This window comes from Aulonocara stuartgranti (assembly GCF_965226115.1).
Source record: "Aulonocara stuartgranti genome assembly, chromosome: 8".
Classification (NCBI taxonomy): domain Eukaryota; kingdom Metazoa; phylum Chordata; class Actinopteri; order Cichliformes; family Cichlidae; genus Aulonocara; species Aulonocara stuartgranti.
Genome location: NC_138959.1, coordinates 30,048,478 through 30,071,857, shown reverse-complemented (window position 1 = coordinate 30,071,857; position 23,380 = coordinate 30,048,478). Strand labels below are relative to the sequence as shown.

The window sequence follows — 23,380 nt, the reverse complement described above, 5'->3', positions numbered from 1 at the left end:
CATCACATCTTATGTCATCTAGGGCAACACACCTAGGAAAGAATCTTCTGGCTGCCAGAATTGAAGGAGTTGAAAAATTGAAGGAGTAACACCTGTGCAGATGTTCATCTACAATGAGAATCAGCTGTGGCTGGTTAAACTGCATTTTTAGATTTAAAATATGTTTCAATAAAATATTGCTGTTGCATTTTGCTGTCTTTTTAAGTTTTGCATTGTGTTATTGTTTTGGCCATAAGTTTAACAGTTTTGAAAACAGTATGTAAGCACATGCAAAATGTCCTGTACGTACAAAGATTTTTGGCAGTTGTTGTGTCTGAGTGAGAAGATAATTCATGAAATTTGAGAGATGTAGTCATTGAATGCATTTTGTGCCAAAACAATGATAACTGGTTCTCAGTTTAGCCCACATAGACTTCTGTTGTGCTCACTGTGTGAGGAGTTTTGCAAAAGTGACCTAAGTATTGAGACATGTGTCCTAGCATCTGTAAAAAACTGTAACATCTAATACAGGCTCTTTATCGTTAACCTAACAGATGTCACACCTGTAAGCTGCATGTTTTGGTGTTTTCCTTTTTTTATTGGTCACATGGTTTCCAGAGCGCACTTGTGGAGAGAGGTGGTGTGGTGTATGTGTGCCACACTTAATTCAATTCAATTCAATTCAATTTTATTTATATAGCGCCAAATCACAACAAAAGTCGCCTCAAGGCGCTTCATAGATACAGAGAAAAACCCAACAATCATATGACCCCCTATGAGCAAGCACTTTGGCGACAGTGGGAAGGAAAAACTCCCTTTTAACAGGAAGAAACCTCCGGCAGAACCAGGCTCAGGGAGGGGCGGCCATCTGCTGCGACCGGTTGGGGTGAGAGAAGGAAGACAGGATAAAGACATGCTGTGGAAGAGAGACAGAGGTTAATAACAGATATGATTCAATGCAGAGAGGTCTATTAATACATAGTGAGTGAGAAAGGTGACTGGAAAGGAAAAACTCAATGCATCATGGGAATCCCCCGGCAGCCTACATCTATTGCAGCATAACAAAGGGAGGATTCAGGGTCACCTGGTCCAGCCCTAACTATATGCTTTAGAAAAAAGGAAAGTTTTAAGCCTAATCTTAAAAGTAGAGATAGTGTCTGTCTCCCGAATCCAAACTGGAAGCTGGTTCCACAGAAGAGGGGCCTGAAAACTGAAGGCTCTCCCTCCCATTCTACTTTTAAATACTCTAGGAACAACAAGTAGGCCTGCAGAGCGAGAGCGGAGCGCTCTAATAGGGTGATATGGTACTACAAGGTCATTAAGATAAGATGGGGCCTGATTATTTAAGACCTTGTATGTGAGGAGCAGGATTTTGAATTCAATTCTGGATTTAACAGGAAGCCAATGAAGGGAAGCCAAAACAGGAGAAATATGCTCTCTCTTTCTAGTCCCTGTCAGGACTCTTGCTGCAGCATTTTGGATTAGCTGAAGGCTTTTCAGTGAGTTTTTTGGACATCCTGATAATAATGAATTACAGTAGTCCAGCCTGGAAGTAATAAATGCATGAACTAGTTTTTCAGCGTCACTCTGAGACAGGATATTTCTAATTTTAGAGATGTTGCGCAAATGGAAGAAAGCAGTCTTACATATTTGTTTAATATGTGCGTTGAAGGACATGTCCTGGTCAAAAATGACTCCAAGGTTCCTCACAGCGTTACTGGAGGCCAAGGTAATGCCATCCAGAGTAAGAATCTGATTAGATACCATATTTCTAAGATTTTCAGGGCCGAGTACAATAACCTCAGTTTTATCTGAATTAAGAAGCAGAAAGTTAGCGGCCATCCAGGTCTTTATGTCTTTAAGACATTCCTGCAGTTTAACTCATTGGTGTGTGTTATCTGGCTTCATGGACAGATAGAGCTGGGTGTCATCAGCATAGCAGTGTAAATGTATGCTATGTCTTCTAATGATGCTGCCTAAGGGAAGCATGTATAATGTAAACAGAATTGGTCCTAGCACTGAACCCTGTGGAACTCCATAATTAACCTCAGTGTGTGAAGAGGACTCTCCATTTACATGCACGAATTGGAGTCTATTAGATAGATATGATACAAACCACTGCAGTGCAGTACCTGTAATACCTACAGCATGTTCTAATCGCTCTAATAGGATATTATGATCAACAGTATCGAACGCTGCACTGAGGTCTAGCAGGACAAGCACAGAGATGAGTCCACTGTCAGAGGCCATAAGAAGATCATTTGTAACCTTCACTAAAGCTGTTTCTGTGCTGTGATGAGCTCTGAAACCTGACAGAAACTCTTCAAATAAACCTCTGCAGATGATCTGTTAGCTGTTTGACAACTACTCTTTCAAGGATTTTTGATATGAAAGGAAGGTTGGAGATTGGCCTATAATTAGCTTAACTGCCATCACATTAATTAAAGGGTGTGCCAGTCTGACAAGTTTGTGGACTTTACGTTATATGTGGTAAACAGACCAACTGTCAGACTGTGCTTCAATAAACACTCACGTCAGGTTTAGTTAAAAAACAAGAAAAAAGCATCCACAGTGTTAGGAGTCATGCTGCTCTTCTGCAAGTGCAGCGCAGAGAAGTGACAATCTGCCAAAAAAGTAATGTTTGTTTGTTTTAGGTTGTTTTTAATGTGCAAGACCTTTGCTTATATTGTTAAATAGGCTATTGTCAACATAATTCAATCAATTCAATTTTATTCAAGGGGCTTTATAATGTAAGATAAAGACCCTGTAACAATACAGAGAGAAAAGAGAAAACCCCAACAGTTGGATGCCCCCTATGAGCAAGCACTTTGGTGACAGTGGGAAGGAAAAACTCCCTTTTAACAGGAAGAAACGTCTGGCAGAACCAGGCTCAGCTGCAAACCACTCCAGTGAAGGTCACATTCTGATGAAGCCAAACGAACCAACCAGGACAGAACCTGCTTTGCTGCACCTGGGTCCAAGTTTCAACAACTGACCTCCTTTCCTGGAACAAACCTTCTCCAACAGCATGTAATACCCTGACAACTGGAGCTCACTCTCTGGTCCCCCTTTTTGAAAATGGGAATCACCATCCTGGTTTGCCAGTCCACAGGCGCTGTGTCAGACCTCCACGTCTCATTAAAGGCGTATGTCAACCAAGGCAGTATCCAGAGCCTTTAGCATCTCAGGGTGACCTTCATCTAAACCTGTCGTCTTGCCAACAGGGAGCTCTCTTTACCCAAGTGTCCAAAGCATACAGCCTCAGATCAGATGTTGCAGTCTGTGTAGGACAGAAGTCCAAAAGCATCCCCTCAGCACCTAACACCATCGGATACTCCAGAAAAGGACAAATCCAGAGTCCCATCTGCCAGACTTTTGTTCCAAAACCCTTGGTACCTGTGGAGGTGAGACAAACTACATCTAGTCAGTAGTGCTCCAGCTCACATCCCAAAAACCATTCTGCGATACTGGGGGTCCACATGCCCAGCCTCCCACCTTATCCTACCACCCACGTCACACTGCACCTGATCATAATTGATATCCAGGGGGACTACAGAACACTAGTGGATTTTTTTGTGAAGTGGCCTGAGAGAAATCATCTGAATGTGAATAAAACCAGAGGAACTGTGAGGGAACCTCAGAGGGAAGAGGACACATACACTGTGTCTGTGTTGAGACATAATATTAATGTGGTGGAGGAGTAAAAGTACCTGGACATCCACATGGACTGAGGCAGGAAGTAACAAAGTACAAATACTTCTCAGGTATTTTCAGGTACCTTACTGGAAATACTTACTTACTAGTTGTTTTTTGACAGCCTTTCACTATTACTCCCTGCATTTTAACACAAATATTTGTACTTTCTACTCCTTACATTTTGAAAACAGGCTAGTTACTTTAGGCTCAGCGGTATCGTCTAGTGTTTATACTCAGTGGTTAAAGTGGACGGAACAAGTGCAGCTATGTTGGAGCCAGCTTCTAGCTAGTGCTACAGAAGAGGAATGAGTCCAGGGTGTAACGTTTGTTATGTTTGACATTTCTATCTATCAACAAACATCAGCAAACACACAAATGCAACGATACCAATTTTTTCAAACCGATACGATACCGATACTTGGATCTGAGTACTTGCCGATACAGAGTACAAAAACCGATACTTCTACCACACACATACATGCAATGAATTGGAAGACAGATTTTATTTTATTCTCTGCCGATAAAAAATAAAATCTTAATAAAAATGACCACAAAAAAATTTCAAGTGAAAAATAAGCACTTCTGTTAAATTATTGCAGAGTCTCCACATTGTAATTTAACAAAATATCACTGAACTATTGCCACCGCCTCGAGCTTTCAGAATAATAAATAAACACTTCTGTTTGGAATAAAATAAATACAAATTAGGTTTGAGAATAAAATAAATGTTTAAATTATTGCAGAGTGTTCATAATGTAAACAAACAAACAAAATAACGAAAGTATTTGGCATTGACGAACAAACTCCTCATCTGCCCGTGGATCATCAGTGTGCCGTTAAACTGAGGACTGACATCGCGCACACACTGCTTGTCTTTACCTCTTCAGAAAGTTTTGGCACCATTATCTCCCTGATGTATGGGCGGTTGGGAATTTCATATCGCAGCTCGAGTACGAGTACGCTGAGAAGACGGTGCTATCCTATGTTTTCCACGGCTGGTCCATTGGCTGGTCATCCAGAGCGATAAAATGAGTCAGAGCCTGTTATTTTAACTGCCCGTGGATTTTCTCTTGACATTTTTCATTGCTTTTCCAAAACCTGAGTTAAAGTTGGCTGTTCTGGTCCACACTGCTGACATTTTGTTTAGCCTAGCTACAGCAGCCTCCAGTTTCTCTTTTTTATCTGAAGCCGCCAGTCTCACTCGCTTAACCTGTGCCTGTTTAGCGCGGGATGTCCCCCTAGTGGCCAATCTAAAGAACTACAACAGAAATGACAAGCCACCCTCTGATTAATGAAATAAGTTAGTATCGGTTCATGGTATCGGTTAACTTTTATGAGTATGAGTACACACACATTTTACAGTATCGGCCCGATACCCGATACCAGTATCGGTATCGGTGCATCCCTAACACAAACTGTTCATGCGCAGTTTAGAATAGAATAGAATAGAATAGAATAGAATAGCCTTTATTGTCATTGTACAGAGTACAACGAAATTGGAGTGCCACTCCCTTGGTGCAAGATAAATAATAAATATAAATGTAAAATATAAAAAGTACAATAAAATAATCGCAAGTACTCAAACAATAGTAAGTACGATATATACGGGATAGCAGCATTAATATAATGACAGAATAGCAGCATAATATAATGGCAGTGACGGTATGGTATAGCTAAGCAGGTTCAATTGTTTTTGTGCTCATTTACTACGGTTTATTTACTACAGTTTGTCACAAAGTGTGTTGCTAACGGTCCAGATGTTGGATTTCCAGAGAGGGAAACGAAAGAGAGCAAATTTCAATCATAGATGGAGAAAAATGTAAGAAAAGACATGAGAGGAACAAGAGAGGTTATATTAAAGGTAATGACTGCTCGTGACACTTGATAAACTGCAGATTTACAGATGACATGTTATAATTTTTAATCTTTTTAATCTTATGTAATCTTCAGTAAAGAAGTTGAATCAAGTCTGTGTATTTCTCCTTACGTACTTTTGCCACCTCTGCACTCTGAGGCCAGGCTGAACTGGAAGTCTATCTTTCTTTAACATGCGCAGCAGATACTGGAGACGTTTTTCTGTCAGTTAGTTGTTAGTCTGCTGACAACAACAGACTGAACAAACTGACAGAAAAGGGAGCTCTGTGGTTTACAGGTCACTGAACAAGTGGTTTCCCCTCATGGATGTTATTATATTATTAATACTATTATTATTATTATTAAATAATAATAAATTCCAGTGATCACAGTTCTGTGTTAGGTTTAGGCAAAATGACGTTGTCACATCAGGCCAGGGAGGTTTGGAGAGATTCTTTTCCATAATAGATAAAATCATCATCAAACTGCATTTTGTATTTTTGTATTTCCTCTTTATAATATTACACTTTGATCAGTATTCATGTGTGACAAATAACTAAGAAATCAGGCCCTGTATCTGCAACATCAACTGCAGCTTGATGGCTGTGGTTTTACTTTTCAGAGGTGAATAAAGCCACAGCTACTAACACAGAACTGCTGAAATTAGTTTTGTTGGCTTCAAAGTTCAGTGAATCACAAGGTCTCTTTTTCCTGTTGCACCCTTTTTTCTGCTGACCACAGCAGGTGTCCTGCACGACACACACACACACACACACACACACACACACACACACACACACACACACACACACACACACACACACACACACACACACAAAAAAAAAAAAATCCTCTCTTACACGTACAGATTTTTAGTCTTCATACTCAAGACATACTTCACTAAGAGAGAATGGCTAGTGACAGGATCTATGCTGCTTTACCTGAGCCGCCTCGTCAAAGCCAAGCAGAAAGCAAAGAAGAAGAAAAGAAGGCTTTTGGGAATATTTTTGCAGAGTTGGAATCTGTGGACTTACCTCTTGGAACCACCTTAAGGTAAACTCCAAAACACACCCAAGATTTATCTGCTGAACACAACTGAAGGTGGACTGATTTAGCTAAATTACAACATTTAAAACGCTGGTTTATCTTAATACCAAGACCAGGAAAAAACGCACTTAGAAGCTAGCGGACACATGCAAACTGTGTTTGCTTTGATTAAACTGTGAGTTCAATTACAGACATTTAATGTGAAAAAAGCTTAGTATTATTAGCGTCAGTGTGTATCACTTGTCAGGCTTTACCAGAATTGTATCTTGATTTAACAAAAAAAACAAACAAACCATAAAGATGTAAATAGCCTCCTCTGCATGTTGTTATTTAAAATGTATCTACAGCAGAACTGAGATGAATCAAATAGAAGCCACTAAAGCTCATTTGATAGCAGGCATCTTTATTATTACAAGTACCGTGTGAATGACAGTACAAATTATTTTCCTGTTTTTTACTGCTAACCATGCAAACCACTCGCTATACAGTATTTATGATAAGATCATAAACAGTCAAAACCCGTGTGGTTTTCCATGTGGTACAATGTTTGAGGAACCAGGCACAGGCTATGCGGAAACAAAGCCGCAATCACCGGGGTCAACACGACCGTAGTGCGCCTCCCACAGGCCGGACCTCACACTGACCTATGCTCCGCTGTAGCTGCAGTGATAGCCGTAATATGCACATAACAATCATGGCGGACAGTGAAACCCTGGAGTGCATAACGGAGCACGAGCGGATTTTACAGGAAATTGAAAGCACCGACACAGCTTGTGTCGGTCCGACTCTTCGGTAAGAATATATAGCTTCTAAAAACGCCCTTAGCAACATAGGTCCTGTGTTTTTCACTGTGTATTACATGATCACACCTTTTGTTTAAGACCTAGCTTAGCCTTACCCAGTAGCAGGCTAGCGCTGGCTATTTTAGCCAACAGTCAAGATAGTGTTGAAATGAGGAATGGGGCTAGCTGTCGTGTTAGCAGCAGTGACTGTGAGGTAATCTTTTAGGTTATGTGTAAGGATGGATGACTAGTGACCTGTCAAAAATGTCAACATCATTTGTGGGTGTGGCTGTGGGACTTCACATCCTTACGTCGTTGTGCAGCTTGAGTTAGCTAACGGCTAACAGGTAACGATTTTGGATAGTTGTTGGCTAAAATAAAACGAATGCAACGAGCGGATAAGAACACTGACCCTGTGGTGTTGTGTTATGTGGGCGACAGTAGTGACACAGGATGCCGGTTTGCTCAGCCTGACGTTCCCCAACACACCGCGCTGGTTATTTTAGGCAATTAGATGCCAAAGTAGCTTCCGAGGCCACAGTGAATAACATTAGCTGAATGCTTCCACCTGTCACACCTGTCCTGTAGACGTGCCTGTAGGCCGTGGTTGTTTCTCATACCTGGGGAGAGTGATGAGTGTATACCCTCCAGGTAACAATGCTATCTAGCTTTCTCAGCGCGTGTCTTCATCTCTTATCTCTAGGGTGACGCTGTCTTTTCTTCATCTCTTGGCAGCTTGGTCGGGTGTTGTAAAATGACAGTGACGTGCTGTCAGTGATCATAGGGGTTTGCTTTGCTTACTGTAGAGCTTACTAATAATAAGAATACTAATTGAAAGGGTCGGGCTAAAAACGGGATTTTTCTTATAGCTAATATTAGTGAATATTTCCTGGATAATAACACGTGCAAATGCAGCTCTGGTGCAGTGCATAGGCCTTTCCTGGGTGTGGACTATTATGTGGACAGAGTCATAAACACTGGGTGTTGTGTGGTGGACTGACTTCTCTTTTCATGATGGTAACAGCGAGTCAGTTACTCCAGTATTAACATTACCACTTGGCACTCATGTTCAGTCTTATAAATCACCATTGGAGCTGTGCCAGCCTGAAAGCATCGTCCTTGTAGTTCCAGTCAGTACAACAGTCGTTAAGGATAAACCAGAGGACTTAGGCAAAGACATGTCCTCACTATGTCTTTTTTTGTAGATAAAAAAGACAATCTGACCTTGCTGAGGAATGCAGGTTATGTTGGCATATTTGTTTCAATGAAACATTTGTACCTGTTTCCTTCAGCATCTTCACAAGGTCTTCTTCTTTTGTGCTAGCATAGATTCACTTGTTTCGGAGTGCATTTGCTCCTAGGTGGGAGGGCACGTCTCCTTTAGTGTTGGGCGTCATGTCCATAATTATTCTGTTGTCCTGCTTGAGATTGCAAATATCCAAGACCATTTTTGTGAAGCAGGGGGGCAAACATGCTAACCATTAAGGCAGCACTGGCCGCCCTCCATAATACATACTGTGCAAGTGAAATACAAAGAATGCAAAATAGACACTGGGGAGGTAATGTCCCACTTTCAGACACACAGGAACAGCTAAAACAGTTATCATATTTGTTTGGTTCTTATGACTTTTAATAATTTTACTAACATGTTTAGTCTAGTTTGTGTAAAATGGCTTGACTCCTGCATTCTTAGTAATGTCCTCATTAACACAGCGTTCTTTAATCCACCAAAACAATTGATGTAATAGAAAGTTGAGTGGAGATAGGTTAACTGGAAACACTAAATTGCCCATAGGTGTGGATGTGGGAGTGAATGTGAGTGCGATTGGTTGTCTGACCAGGGAGTACCCTGCCTCTCACCCCAAGACAGCTGGGAAAGGCTCCAGGATGGAATGGGTGGATGAAAGTTGAGAGAATAAACTGTCATCTCTGCAAATCATACTTTAATTAAACCTGAAATTAAAATCTAGCCAACGTCCAAAAATGCCTGCCATCCATTTTTATGAGTTCAGTAGTGATCAGTGTAGCTGCTCCCTCACATACATGTTAACTTCAAAAGCATGAACTTATGTGTGTGCGCACCAAAAACAAATGTTAGATCCAGAAATGGCTGTGGTTGCTTTCCTCTCGTGTAATCTTGCAGGTTCTGTTGATCAGTAATATTCTATAATGCAAGATTTCTTTTGACGTTCTTGTAGATAACACAGTAAACATACTAGAAGAAACAAGGACCCTGTTCTTGCATATGGTGGTCCATAATCTTTTGGCTGATTTCTTTGTCCCTGACCAAAATCTCTTATCCTGTTAAAAGCCAGTTCTTATCCCGATAACGATATACACAGTGACATCTGGTGAGAATTTCAAGTAAGCAGCATTTCAAAATAATTTACTTAGAAAATTGGTGACGTGTTCAAGACTTATTTTACCCACTGTATATCATAATATAGTGCATTTTTGTAAATTCAGTGAATAGTCTATATAATTACAACATGGAAAGTACTGTTTCTTTTTTACATTTCAGTTAAATTATCAAAAGCACTTGGTGACTAGCAATGTAAATATAAAACATGAGTGTATAAAATCTAAAACACTTTTCAATAACAAAATGACCAAAGGCCCAACATAAGATGCCAAATGCCAATGAAATAGAAACTATAGCAATATAAGGCTCACAGCATATATTTAATATAAAAATATCAAAACACTTACAACTATATAAGGCTAATAAACACTTAAAGAAAATAAATATGGGAGTTATCATTTACTTATTTATATGGCACATTTAATTACAACAGCAGCCTGGACCAAAGTGCAGTACAAAAACACAAAATAACTAGTACCAAATAATAGGTTTGTTCAGTATAACGATATATATCGGCTGATGATAAGAAAACGTCTGTCGTTTCATTTTACGCTGTCGTTTGTTTTGTGGTGTCACAAAATAAACTGTTTACGGCAACATTTTTTCAAGGATTTGACGGTCACTGTGGAATTAACTTCTCTCTTCCTCTTATATTTAAAATAACCACACTATGGACGCAGAAGCGACTGTTCTTATGCGTTGTCGTTAGCAACAACGTCGGTAAAACCATTGCGTGGCTCCGCCGTCCGCTTGTTTATTTTCCACATAAACCTTTCATAATAAAGCTGAAGATCCTGTTGAGATTTTTCAAAATAAACTGAATCACGTGAAGTTGTATGCAGTGTGTTTACAGACGAGAAGCTAAAAAGAGCCGTCAGATGTTAAAAAATAAACCTTCGAACAGGCTTTTTCCCGCAGCGTGCCATGTAATCGATACTCACAAACAAAATTATGGCTGTTTTAATTAACGTAACACTCGATTGCAGGTACACGACGCCCAGCTGAAAACACTTCATGCAAGTCGAGCTGCCCGAGATTCACAGAATTTACAGAAAATGTAAAATGTTTGTGATTTATATCGTTGTCGGGACGATCAATGTTTTATATCGGGATATGAGATTTTGGTCATAACGCACAGCCCTAACAAATAACTACTAATATTAGTACCAAACACCAGTTATGTTGCATCATACGTAGTGACACACACCAGATGACAGTCACGCAGTTCTTATGATTCAAACCTCTGGCTATTATGATGTCTCTCTGTGGTGGTCACAAAGTGTCCAGTCTTGGTTCAATGAGTTGGGGCTGCTGTAGCTGAGGTGGTCGAGCAGGTCATCTGCTAATCTGAACGTTAGCAGTTCCATCCAGTCTATGTCAAATATCCTTGAGCAGATAATATAAGATAATAACCCCAAGTTGCTCTCCGTGTGTGAATCTTAGGCAAGTTGCATAAAGCACTTTGAGTGCGCAGATAAATTAGAAAAGTGCTGTAAAAGAACCAGTCCATCAATCAGTGTGCTGTTTAGCTTGTCTTCATATCTGTTGTTGCACTCATAATATAAATGCAGCTGAGTCCTTTGTATCTGGAATCAGTGATTTTTGTAAAGTTGATTTGAATTTGCACAGTTAAATTTTCTGATCCGTATCAGATTTTTCATAACAGTGTCGATGCTACAGAGGAAGCCCCTTGTTTAGGAATGGACACCCCATTTTCTTTTGGCTGGTTCTTTTGTACTGCTGATGTTTCTGTTGCAAACTGTCATCCAAAGCGATGAAAAAGTATTGCAGTAACTGCGTATTTTGTGACAGCAGAGTCTGTGCAATGTCTGTCATTCTGCGCAGACCCACGGCCAAAAGCTGCAGAAGCCTATCAACGGTTCCATCCAGCGTTAACCTGTAGAGCAGGATTAAGTGCTTTTGTTGAAGGATTGTTCTAATGCAAGCCCCCCAAACACAGGCGCACACACACAAATACAAAATTGTGTAAATGAATCTATGAATCAAAATTGAATCTATGAGTAGCACAGAGGTATATTACAACATCTAGTTAATTTCGATTTTTATTCATTTAAGTTTAGTTTAGGTTAGTGTATGAAATTGGTTTGCTCATATTGCTTTACATGTATTTTTAAGTTTAGTTTGTGTTAGCTTCAGTATTAGTTTTGTTTTTGTAATATTATGAGCTGTTTTTGTCAAAGGCCAAATTTAGATGAGTGCACGAGTCCTTCTCCTGTAGTAGTCTTATCAGATTCGTGCATCAGAGGCTCTCTTTCACTGTAAGTGTTGATAAGTGTGATAAATGTTTGGCACATTACCAGACCAGAAACTATTTAGCAAGAATTTCAGTGTAACTGACAGTCCTCCCATTGCAACACCGTAGGGTGTGTTCCATTGACTCCAACACTCATAAACTGGCAGCGTAGTTGTTTTGTCTCATGTTTCTGCCCCTGGTTTTACCGTCTTGTGCCAGATACGAACTTTGACTTCACCCTTGGTAGTTGAGCTGGCGGAGGATTTAAATTTGATTAGGTGAAGCAGCTGATTTGTTTAACAAAGTAACTCCAACTGCAGGTCAGTCTGTCGCTCCACAGAAGTCATGTCTGAGGGGACTTTAGTATATTAAGTCAAGAGTGAACCAGACATTCAAATTCAGAGAAAATGTAACCAACCTTTGCCTCAGATTAAAAAAAGTATTTGTTATATGAAGCTCATTACATGTGTCCTAACTCCAGACAAATCATAGATGGTCGTGTGTATATGTGTGAGAGTGTATTAGGAATAGGGCTGGGCCATATTATACCGTTCACGGTAATACCGGTATAATGTTAGGCAACGATAGGAAAATGAAATATCGCGATAGAATATGAGTAAAACGCGCATGCGCCGTGCCTTTGTTTTCATGCACATGGCCGATTGTTGAGTGAAACAGATGAACCAGAATTGGTTTGTAAAAATGGTGCAACTTCAGTGATGTGGAACTGGTTTGGTGTTTGTCCGTCAGATACACGACAAAGCACATTTTTTTGCAGAACATGCAAGCGGCCGTTGTTATTGTCGTATTTGTCGGACTAAGATGCTCTTAAATCTGGGAGTAATCTGGGTCCTAAACTCCGTATCTTCAGGTCAAACAACACTGCAGCATCACTGAGAGTTAAAAACTGTCTAAATTCTTTCATCTTTAATAAAACGATCAGCATTGCTGCTTTACCAGGTGTAACTATGAAGTTTAACTTCCAGGCATCCATGAAAACAAAAGTTATTACATTTAACGGAGTTAGAAGTTAGCAGGAAGCTAGCGGAAGTTAGCTCGCTAGTTTCGCTAGTTACCTAAGCATGATATAGCATGTTCTGACTGAGAGATTTCTGAAAAAATTCAAACGCACAGCTCTGCTATCACTTCCAACATAAATGAAGACAGGAAACTAAACAGCAGTGACGTTTGTAGGGTTACTGAAGTTGGGCTAGCTGGTATATAATGATGTGCTACCTGATCGCTAGCAACACAGCTATGTTAGCATAACATAAACAGTGAAGCTGGAGGACGAACACTAACACTTTTCCACTTATAAAAGTTAACGTGAAGGTTCTTCATGGTTAGAGACAAATGCAATCGCATGGCAGGATGCTGTAAACGGACCAAACTTCAGTCAGGAGAACAACTGAGATAATCCATCCACAATACGAGGTTAGTCATTAATATACTGCAGCAACATGGGAATAGAGCAGCTGCCAGAGAATTCAACATTAATGAATCAATGGTACAGAAGTGGAGGAAGCAAGAAGAAGGAGTTTAATAAAGTTTGATTTATCTGACTGCTTTGTTTCGCTTAATGTGCCTTATAATCCCGTGCACCTTATGGTCCAAAAAATACGTACTGCACACTGCAGTTTAATGTTGCAAAGCATCTCTTTTTAACTTCAGTGGATATTATACATGGTTATGCTCAGGATATGTCAGCCCATTTCTACTGGAAATGCCTTTTGGTTAAACTTTCAGCAAGGAATTTGCATTTGCACTGTTACATTTTTATAAAGCTTTAATGTACATAAAAACCAGCTTCTTGTTTAAGTGAAAATAAATGGAAGGTTGTCTTTTTGCGCTAGTAATGTTGTGGAGTTGTATTTTGTCTCGCATCAATTATATCGTCGGTTATATCGTTATCGCAAATTTTCAAATATATATCGTGATAAATATTTTTGGCCATATCGCCCTGCTCTAATTAGGAATGTTCCTAAAAACAATTTAGACCAACCGACTAGTCTAAAACTAAGAAACACTCAGATGTGAATTCAAACACTAGAACTGTTTCATTAAAAATGTCAAAGACTCTCCAAACAGCAGCATTTAAAGCCACTGATCACATTCTTCAGTCGTTAATCATGCTGGCGCCTCAAATCGAGCATCATGAACATTGAACATTTTACTCCAAACTGACAACAAAGAAGAAGAAAAACTAAAAAAAATTAACATCAGAAAAATAAATAAATCGTGGCTGAAAGGTGTGCAGCTTTGTGCCCTGCATTAGCAATGATGCACGTTGTTCTGCAATTATGACAATCACTTCAATAAAAGTCCAAATTTATTTCTGAAATCCAGCTTCATAAACTGTCAGTTTTCCATGATGTGCGTTAGCTTCGATACGTGTAGTGTTTCATGTCCTCGTTAAGTAGTTTGTCTGGTGTTTATTGTAACTCATACTGAGTTACGCATTACTAACCACCAGTTGACCCCAGACAAGCAGCTAAAGCTTGCTTTCCACTAAGGTTGTTATAGTTAACTAAAACTACACTAAAAATATAGTTAAAAAATGTTAACTGTAATGAAAGCCAAACATTTTGAAAAAAAAAAACTGACTGAGAAATGTTATAAACTTGAATAAACTAAAATAAATAAAATACAAATATTGAGGTAATATGCTTGGTTTTATTGTTTAGTTTGCTAAAACAAAAAGTGCAACTTTACTGTTGAAGGGTTATTGGACATACTTCTTGATACTTTGGGTGTCTACAAAATGTTTTTAATTTTAATATCTGTAAAAGTCTTGCCTCTGACATAAGCCCTTCACACATTAATAATTAAAAAGACTCAAACTAACACTGAAACTATGAAAATGTTTAGTTTTAAAAACTAAAAAGAAAAATCACTCTTGAACTGAAACTGAAATAAATATAAAAACTTGTTTGAAAATGCAAAACTATGACAACTCTGATTTTCTGCAGGTGAGTCAGGCTTGTGGCACTACAGGCTCCATGTCTACAGATACCTGTTTGCTGTAGTAGACGTGCTGATGTTTCCTGTCATGTGTTCTTTGTGCTGATTTTTAGCCATATTTATTAAAAAATGTCTACTCCTTCGATTCGTTTGTTATGATCAGAGCTAAAGGAAATGAAATTCCTTTTATTTTGATCTACAGTGTTAAATTATGGAGTTAAATGATATCTTTAGTTGTTTCTTAGACTTGAACAAGCGTGCTGTTCGAGGGATGTAAAAAACAGTGTCACACTAACATTAACACATTAACATTTCATAGTGTGTGAAGGATTTTCTCAGTTCGTTACATTATGACAGTCATGAGTGTTGTGTTTGCCACATGAACCGTTATTGTAATCTAATGCCACACATAAAAATGGGAAGACGGTTTAAATTTGAATATTTTGATATGCGTTCGCTTTCACTGTGCCCACCCTTCACCTGAAATTCTGACTTATTTAAATCCTTTATCAGTTCTGTTATTGTCAAGAAGCTGCATGTATTTGACACAATCATGTGCGGGTGTTTATATAACCCGTTATGCCAAGAGTTCTGCCAAAACCAAAATTTGCTCTCGAAAAACAAAAAACAAGCACAAAAACAAACATAGCAGATAAAAGATTGTTTGCATACGCAAAGTAAAAGTTTAAAAAACAACAACAAAAAATATATGTGTGTGTGTGTGTGTGTGTGTGTGTGTAGGGCTGCAATGATTCATCGAGTAATTCGATAATAAAAAATTCTCAAAGCATGTTTCGTTTAGCTGTAACGTTTCACCCACATCTGTGATTCAAAACAGACCTTTGCAACTTTTAAAGTTTGAAATGCAGTCGTTCAGGCAGTTTTGGAGAAACGTGCCCCAAATTTAAGTGTCTGTTACCTTTAAACTAGTCTGTTAATCTAAATAGTTTTTCCCCATTTAGTCAATTAAGAAATGAGTTGTCAGGAATACATACAACATTAAGCCCACGATGCCCGTGGAACTGGAGTCACACTGCGAAGAGCAAAGAGGTGGTGCCGTTAGTGAGAAGATAAGCTCAGGTTGAGTGATAGAAAACAGGTTTTTTTCCTAGTGTCCAAAGCAGCAGCACTGTCCCAGTAACCAGCATTAAAGCCTTGACTGGGAAAAAGCTAGCAGCAGTCGTTCATCAAAGCACTTGATCAACAAACTCTGATGTAAAAAAAACGAGTGCTCGTTAATACGACGTTAACGCCATAACCGCATTAACGTGGCAAATCCCCGTTAGCGAGTTAACACGGATCGCCCCGTGTGAGGGCTGCATGGTGCTAACGAGCTAACGCGTTAACTTGCTACTGCTTTTCAAGCATAAACATCATGTAGATATCTAAGGAGCTTGGAAAGAAAAGCGTCTGGACTTGAAGTTGTTCGAAGACTCTCATCCAAGAAGCTTCTTCAGTTCCAGGGTCAAATGGTGGAGAGTCCCAGATTTAAGCCCTGTGGGAGTTTCCCCCCAGAGGGACAGTGGGGGGAATGTGAGTAGGAAGGGATCTCAACACTGGTGAAGTTGGTGAAGTCGGTGGAGTTCTTGATTCGATGTGGTGTTCCCCACCAGGGTGGCTAGGATGCCAGCAAGGTGTTTGGTGGCTGAGTTTATGCTGCTGACAATGGGTCTGAGTGGGACACCTTTATGGATCTCAGGAAGTCTGTAAATACAGCGTATGGCATCCCCTGGGTATAGACAATGATATAATAATAATAATAATAATACATTTTATTTGAAAGCTCCTTTCAGAACACTCAAGGACACTGCACTCAGCAGAACAATAAAAGCAACATGAAGCCAGCAGTTTACACAATCATAAAAGCATAAGACATAAAACACATTTAAAAATGGCAGAGTGGAGAGTTTATGTGTGATAAGCTGTTTTGAACAAGTGAGTTCTGAGTTGGGACTTAAAGAGAGACAAGGAAGCGATATTTCTTAAATCAGGAGGAAGGGAATTCCAGAGTGGAGGAGCAGCTGAAAGCCCTGCTCCCCATGGTGGCAAGACGGGGAGAGACACCGGGATGGGGTGGTGATCTGAACCACATCAGAGAGATATGGAGGGGAGAGATGATGAAAAGCCTTAAATGTGTACAAGAGTTTTGTTTTTTTTTTCCTGTCCCATTTGGTTCTTTAGCCGTCAGAATTGTTGTCTGAAGACCAACAAGGAGACCCGATGGATTTACTTTGCCAAATGGATCATCACAGCTTTGCTGTATTGGTCCATTTGATCGACCTTTGTTGTTATTATTTATTTTATTTTCAGTTGTTACAGACGGGACAGACATGACTGAGGGACAGGAAAGGGAGAAAGAACGATGCAGGAAAAGAAAATCAGAAGGGACAGTGAGAAGTACAAGAGTGTTTTGAAATATGTCGGATGGTCAATGATTTTGTCCTTTTCAAGGTCTAAGTGATAACTTTCTTTTTGTAGCTGCTTGTGGGGTCTCGCTTTAAGGCTTCGTAGGAGTCACTGAGGAGTGTAGTAATCTTTGTGTGGTAACCTGTTGTGTGTGTGTGCGTGTGATGTTGTGGTCTTTGCTCAGGAAGCGACGACCTTCTTTTTCTTGTACTGTGAGGTTAGACGGAGGGACTGGAGAGGGTGGCTGAAACTTTCATCCTGATTTGCTCTGCTTCTGTTTGTGATATTTTATCAGTCCGTATGGCTGTTTCTGTGGCTGTGATGAGGTCCACTATGGACAGCTGTTGAGGAGAAATGGCAAAATTGAAAGAACATCGCCCAGACGCTCTTCTTTCCAAGCTCCTTAGACTACGATGACCTTCACAGACATCGTGTAAATATAGAGATATTAAAGACAGCTTAGATTATCGAGCTTGCTAAAGGCTGACAGCAGCCGTCCTATTTTACATGGAAGGAAGAGAGGTGAGTCTAAAGGGAAGCATGGTGTGCACCAGACCATATTTATGTCAATGTTTTCATAACATTTTTCAGATTGAAAGTGAAATAATATAAATACTGTCTCAATGAAATTGTGTGAAGTATAAATTTTTTTTGCAAGCGTCTCTTTACGCAATGCAAAGATAAAAGGGGCGGAGCCGTTACTGAGAAGGTGAGCTTTGTTTGAATAAGGCTTCTAGCATCTAAAGCAGCAGCGCTGTTCCTTTGATCCCCATTAAAACATTTACTGGGAAAATGTGAGCAGGAATCCTCCATCAAAGCACCTGATCAAAAAAGTCTGATGTGAAGAAAAGCAAACTTTGTAGCTGCTCTATCGTTTCACACAGTGAAAAATCACAAGCCAATAAAAATGCACATAGGTTACCAAACTGTGAGCCGCTGGACTGTGTGACTGAAACGTGTACAAAAACTCAGAGTACAGATTTATGTTTTATGCGTTTTATAAGAAAAAGTTTTCTTTAAGAATAACATTTAATTTGCCCCGTAATAGAAAAGGTTTGGTGTTTTTGTTTTTGACAAATGAAACCTGAAACTAAAAATGAAACTCCAAAGATTGCAGTTTCTAAAATGGAAACCAATGAGCATTTTGAAAGACTCTTTCTCTTTTCAATATCTATTATTTCTCATTAATAAGACCAACATTTTTCTTATCCAATTACTTGATTAATTAACGAAATAACCTATAGTTTAATCGTTTAATTAAATTACCAACAGCTGCAGCCCTAAAGAATATTAGTAACAATAATGACATCAAACCAAAATATTTTGCATATATTTTATTGAAGACTGTGCAGTAAAAATAAAACAATAAACATAAGCCATATTGCATGACTAAACTAATAAATCTGTTTAGAGAGTGACTCTATTTAAAAATATCTACATTTTTACATTCATGTGACTTTTTAAATTAAATAGCAGACAGTTTATCAACAGTGCATATTCTCAATAGTTTTCTTTTAATACATAAAAAAATGATTCTCTGACCTATTAGGTTTTCAGTTAAAAGGGATTTTTCTGTGTGTGGGTGTATGTAAAGCAGCCCTGTGCACCTGTGTTTCAGTTGATTTCCATGCCTGTGTATCAGCACTAGCCTGCTGTGTTCCACATAAAATAATTTAGATGCTGATACTCTCTCACTTTGCTTAACTGCTCAAGTCTGCACAAGAAAAGCACCCGCACATAAATCTTTGGCTCTTGGCCAACACCCTTAACGACTTCTACTGCCGTTTTGACGAGCCATCAGGCAGCCTTCACACCTCCAACGGCCCCAACAATAGAGACACTTTGGACACTCATTCCCCCACCTCTCCCCCCTCCATAGAGCCATCACCACCTTCAAACCGTTCACCTACAACACCCCCCTCCTCACCCCACACAAAAGAGGATTTCACACCACCTCCTCCCACCACAACTCTTCATATTCATGAAGCAGATGTGAGGAAGCAGTTTAAGAACCTGAATGCTCGGAAAGCTCCCGGCCCAGACGGCGTGTCTCCTGCCACCCTCAGACACTGTGCAAACGAGCTGGCCCCAGTGTTTTCTGGCATTTTCAACTCCTCACTGCAGGCATGTCATGTGCCTGCCTGCTTCAAGTCCTCCACCATAATCCCTGTCCCCAAGAAACCTAGGATCACTGGACTAAATGACTACAGACCCGTGGCTCTGACATCTGTGGTCATGAAGTCTTTTGAGCGCCTAGTTCTCTCCCATCTCAGGACCCTCACGGCCCCCCTCCTGGACCCCCTGCAGTTTGCATACAGAGCCAACAGGTCTGTAGACGACGCCATCAACATGGCCCTACACTTCATCCTGCAGCATCTGGACTCCCCAGGAACCTACGCCAGGATCCTGTTTGTGGACTTCAGCTCTGCCTTCAACACCATCCTTCCAGACCATCTCCGAGACAAGCTTTCCCAGATGAATGTGCCTGATCCCATCTGCCGGTGGATCACTGACTTCCTGACGGACAGGAAGCAGCATGTGAGGCTGGGAAAGAATGTCTCGGACTCCCGGACCATCAGCACCGGCTCCCCTCAGGGCTGTGTTCTTTCTCCTCTGCTCTTCTCCCTGTACACCAACTGCTGCACCTCCACCCACCAGTCTGTCAAGCTAATCAAGTTTGCAGATGACACCACCGTTATTGGGCTCATCTCGGACGGGGATGAGTCTGCCTACAGGAGGGAGGTTGAACGTCTGGTGTCCTGGTGCAGCCACAACAACCTGGTGCTGAATGCCCAGAAGACAGGGGAGATTATTGTGGACTTCAGGAAGCACACAGCTCCACTCCCCCCCATCATCCTGACTGACACCCCCATCACCTCTGTGGACTCATTCCGCTTCCTGGGTACCACCATCACCCAGGACCTGAAGTGGGAGCCCACCATCACCTCCGTCATCAAGAAAGCCCAGCAGAGGATGTACTTCCTGAGGCAGCTGAAGAAATTCAACCTGCCAGCACGGACGATGATGCAGTTCTACACTGCAATCATCGAGTCCATCCTCACCTCCTCCATCACCGTGTGGTACGCTGGAGCCACTATCAGGGACAAACAGAGACTGCAGCGTGTTGTGCGCTCTGCTGAGAAGGTGATTGGCTGCAGACTCCCATCTCTGCAGGACCTGTACACCTCCAGGACACTGCGGCGTGCAGCTCGGATCTCAGCTGACCCTTCTCACCCTGGACACAGTCTGTTTGACCTGCTCCCCTCAGGCAGGAGGCTCCGGTCCATTCGCACCAGAACCTCTCGCCATAAGAACAGTTTCTTCCCCTCTGCTGTTGGACACATGAACAATAACCACATGACTGTCCCCGCCACTAACACATGACCCTACGCTGTGTCACTGCATCATTCCATGTTTGGCACTGATCACCACCTGCACTCATGTATATATCTTTCAACGTAGCACTCTTAATTCTTATTCTCATGTATATATCTCATGTATATCTCATGCACATATCTTTCCACGTAGCACTTTGAATTCTTATCCCTACTTTTATTTTTTCATGTCTATTTAAGTGCTATTTATGACACTATGTTTGCACTGAAGCACCGCAGCAATTTCCTAATGTTGTAAACCTGCTCAACATTTGGCAATAAACCCCTTTCTGATTCTGATTCTGATTCTGATTCTGAATCACCATACAACTCGCGATACGATATTATCACAATACTTAACGCACGATACGATATTATTGCGATTTTTTAAAAATATATTGCAATATTCAGATTCTGAACATAAAGTTAAACTTTATCAATATTCATTTTATCTAATATCAAAATCTCACACTCAGTCTTTCTCTCATTTCAGTTTTATTGTTGACAAACTGAACGGTTTGTATTACAGTCTAGTCCAACTTAACTGAATGCATCAGGTACATCTGGTACAATTACAGCTATTCTGAACTATGCAATTTATGAAAACTATGCAGCCCATTCAGCAACTGAAGAATTTGAAAGTAAATTAAAACAAAATATAATTTTACGTTAAATAAAAAAGTTTTAAACTTAATTAAAATAAAACATGTCTTAAATTAAAATAAGTAAACTGTCATGTTTATTGCTGCCAAAAAAACAAGTTAAACACATTTGGACAGTGTCAGGATTCTTGCTCAGAAAAAGGATCAACATGCTCTGAAGTCAGAGCACGAAAACCTTTTCTGTAACAAAATATCGATTTCTGCTGTCGCTGTATCGATACATTATTAGCAAGCAAAATATCACGATACTACATAGTATCGATTTTTCCCCCACCCCTAGAACTTATCCACCACACTGGAAAATGGTTACTGGTGTCCCTATGCCTTGTTTGCTAATGTTTGCTTTGCTACTGCAGTTTACAGTTGTGCTGTATATGTCTGTACCCCCCCCCCAACCCCGTTTTAAATCAATAAAATGTTGATCACAAAAAAGAAAATGGTTACTGGCCAAATACAAAAACAGCCCATGAGTTTGTCCAGGATAAAGTCTCATTTAAAAACCAAAGAACAAACAGGATGTGTTAATCTCATCGTACTAATGAAGAACAGCGTAGCACTAACATCAGATGAGCAGACTGTAGAAACGTTTGAGATTCCTCCGAGCAAAATTGTGATGGTTGTCCATCAGGGCTGCCACAGACGATTATTTTCATAGTTGACTAGTCACCGATTATTTTTGCGATTAGTCGACTAATCAGATCCATCGGATGTAAAACGTACAGCTTATTGCACCAGCAGCATCTGCTCTTATATAACTATCATTAGCTTACAGCTGGAAGTGTTTCAGGTGTGTGCCAACTAAAAATAAAGACAAGATGATAGTTTATTAAAGTTTTAATGAAATTTGGAGATCGTCTCGGTGGAGTTTGATGAACTCCGCCGTCTGCTCCTTGCTATCTAACATATAACAGGACGGTCACCTATTGAGCTGGTGGGTAACATATTTTGCAAATGTGTGATGTCTTGATAAACCGAGCAGATATTTGAAGTTTGCACAGCTACATTCTCGCCTGAAAATATATTAAAAGTTTATTTTGTGACCCAGAAAGAGTAATATTAAAACTAAGTAGCTGCCGCCATTGTTGGAAACTGGAATTGGCTGTGCCGTGCTATGAATTCTGGGATATGGTGTCACCTTGCTCATATGGGGTCCATATGATTGTTGGGTTTTCTCTGTATGTATTATTGTAGGGTCTATCAATATAAAGCACCTTGAGGTGACTGCTGTTGTGATGTGGCGCTGTGTAAATTAAATTGACTTGAATCTTCTGTTTCAGTCTGTTATTATACACTTAAGTGCTACTACTTATTCCTGTGTTGTTCAGGATTTTGCAAAGCTTCAGACAACGGGTCGACTATTAAACTGGTTTAGGCGATTTTGATAGTCGATGTAATCGCGGCAGCCGTAAACTGTCACATGTCAGTTGGCTGATCTTTCTCCACTGTTCCATGGCAGATGGTGATATACAGTGGGGCAAAAAAGTATTTAGTCAGCCACCGATTGTGCAAGTTCCCCCACTTAAAATGATGACAGAGGTCAGTAATTTGCACCAGAGGTACACTTCAACTGTGAGAGACAGAATGTGAAAAAAAAATCCATGAATCCACATGGTAGGATTTGTAAAGAATTTATTCGTAAATCAGGGTGGAAAATAAGTATTTGGTCACCTCAAACAAGGAAAATCTCTGGCTCTCACAGACCTGTAACGTCTTCTGTAAGAAGCTTTTCTGTCCCCCACTCGTTACCTGTATGAATGGCACCTGTTTGAACTCATCATCTGTATAAAAGACACCTGTCCACAGCCTCAAACAGTCAGACTCCAAACTCCGCCATGGCCAAGACCAAAGAGCTTTCGAAGGACACCAGGAAAAGTATTGTAGACCTGCACCAGACTGGGAAGAGTGGATCTACAATAGGCAAGCAGCTTGGTGTGAAAAAATCAACTGTGGGAGCAATCATCAGAAAATGGAAGACATACAAGACCACTGATAATCTCCCTCGA

At 40.2% G+C, this 23,380-nt stretch overlaps 1 protein-coding gene across 2 annotated transcripts in view; it reads left to right on the top strand.

Annotated features, from left to right (window-relative positions):
• Nucleotides 1–7,182: 7,182 nt before the first annotated feature.
• The window catches only part of exoc6 (exocyst complex component 6), a 69,269-nt gene continuing 53,071 nt past the window's right edge, over nucleotides 7,183–23,380 (top strand). Inside the window, exon 1 of one of the 2 annotated variants that reach the window (XM_082545356.1) lies at nucleotides 7,183–7,368. In XM_082545356.1, the coding sequence (XP_082401482.1) occupies nucleotides 7,223–7,368 (146 nt within the window). In that variant the 5' untranslated portion in view covers nucleotides 7,183–7,222. The remainder of the gene's footprint in view (nucleotides 7,369–23,380) is intronic. The other variant, XM_082545357.1, reaches the window with a different exon arrangement.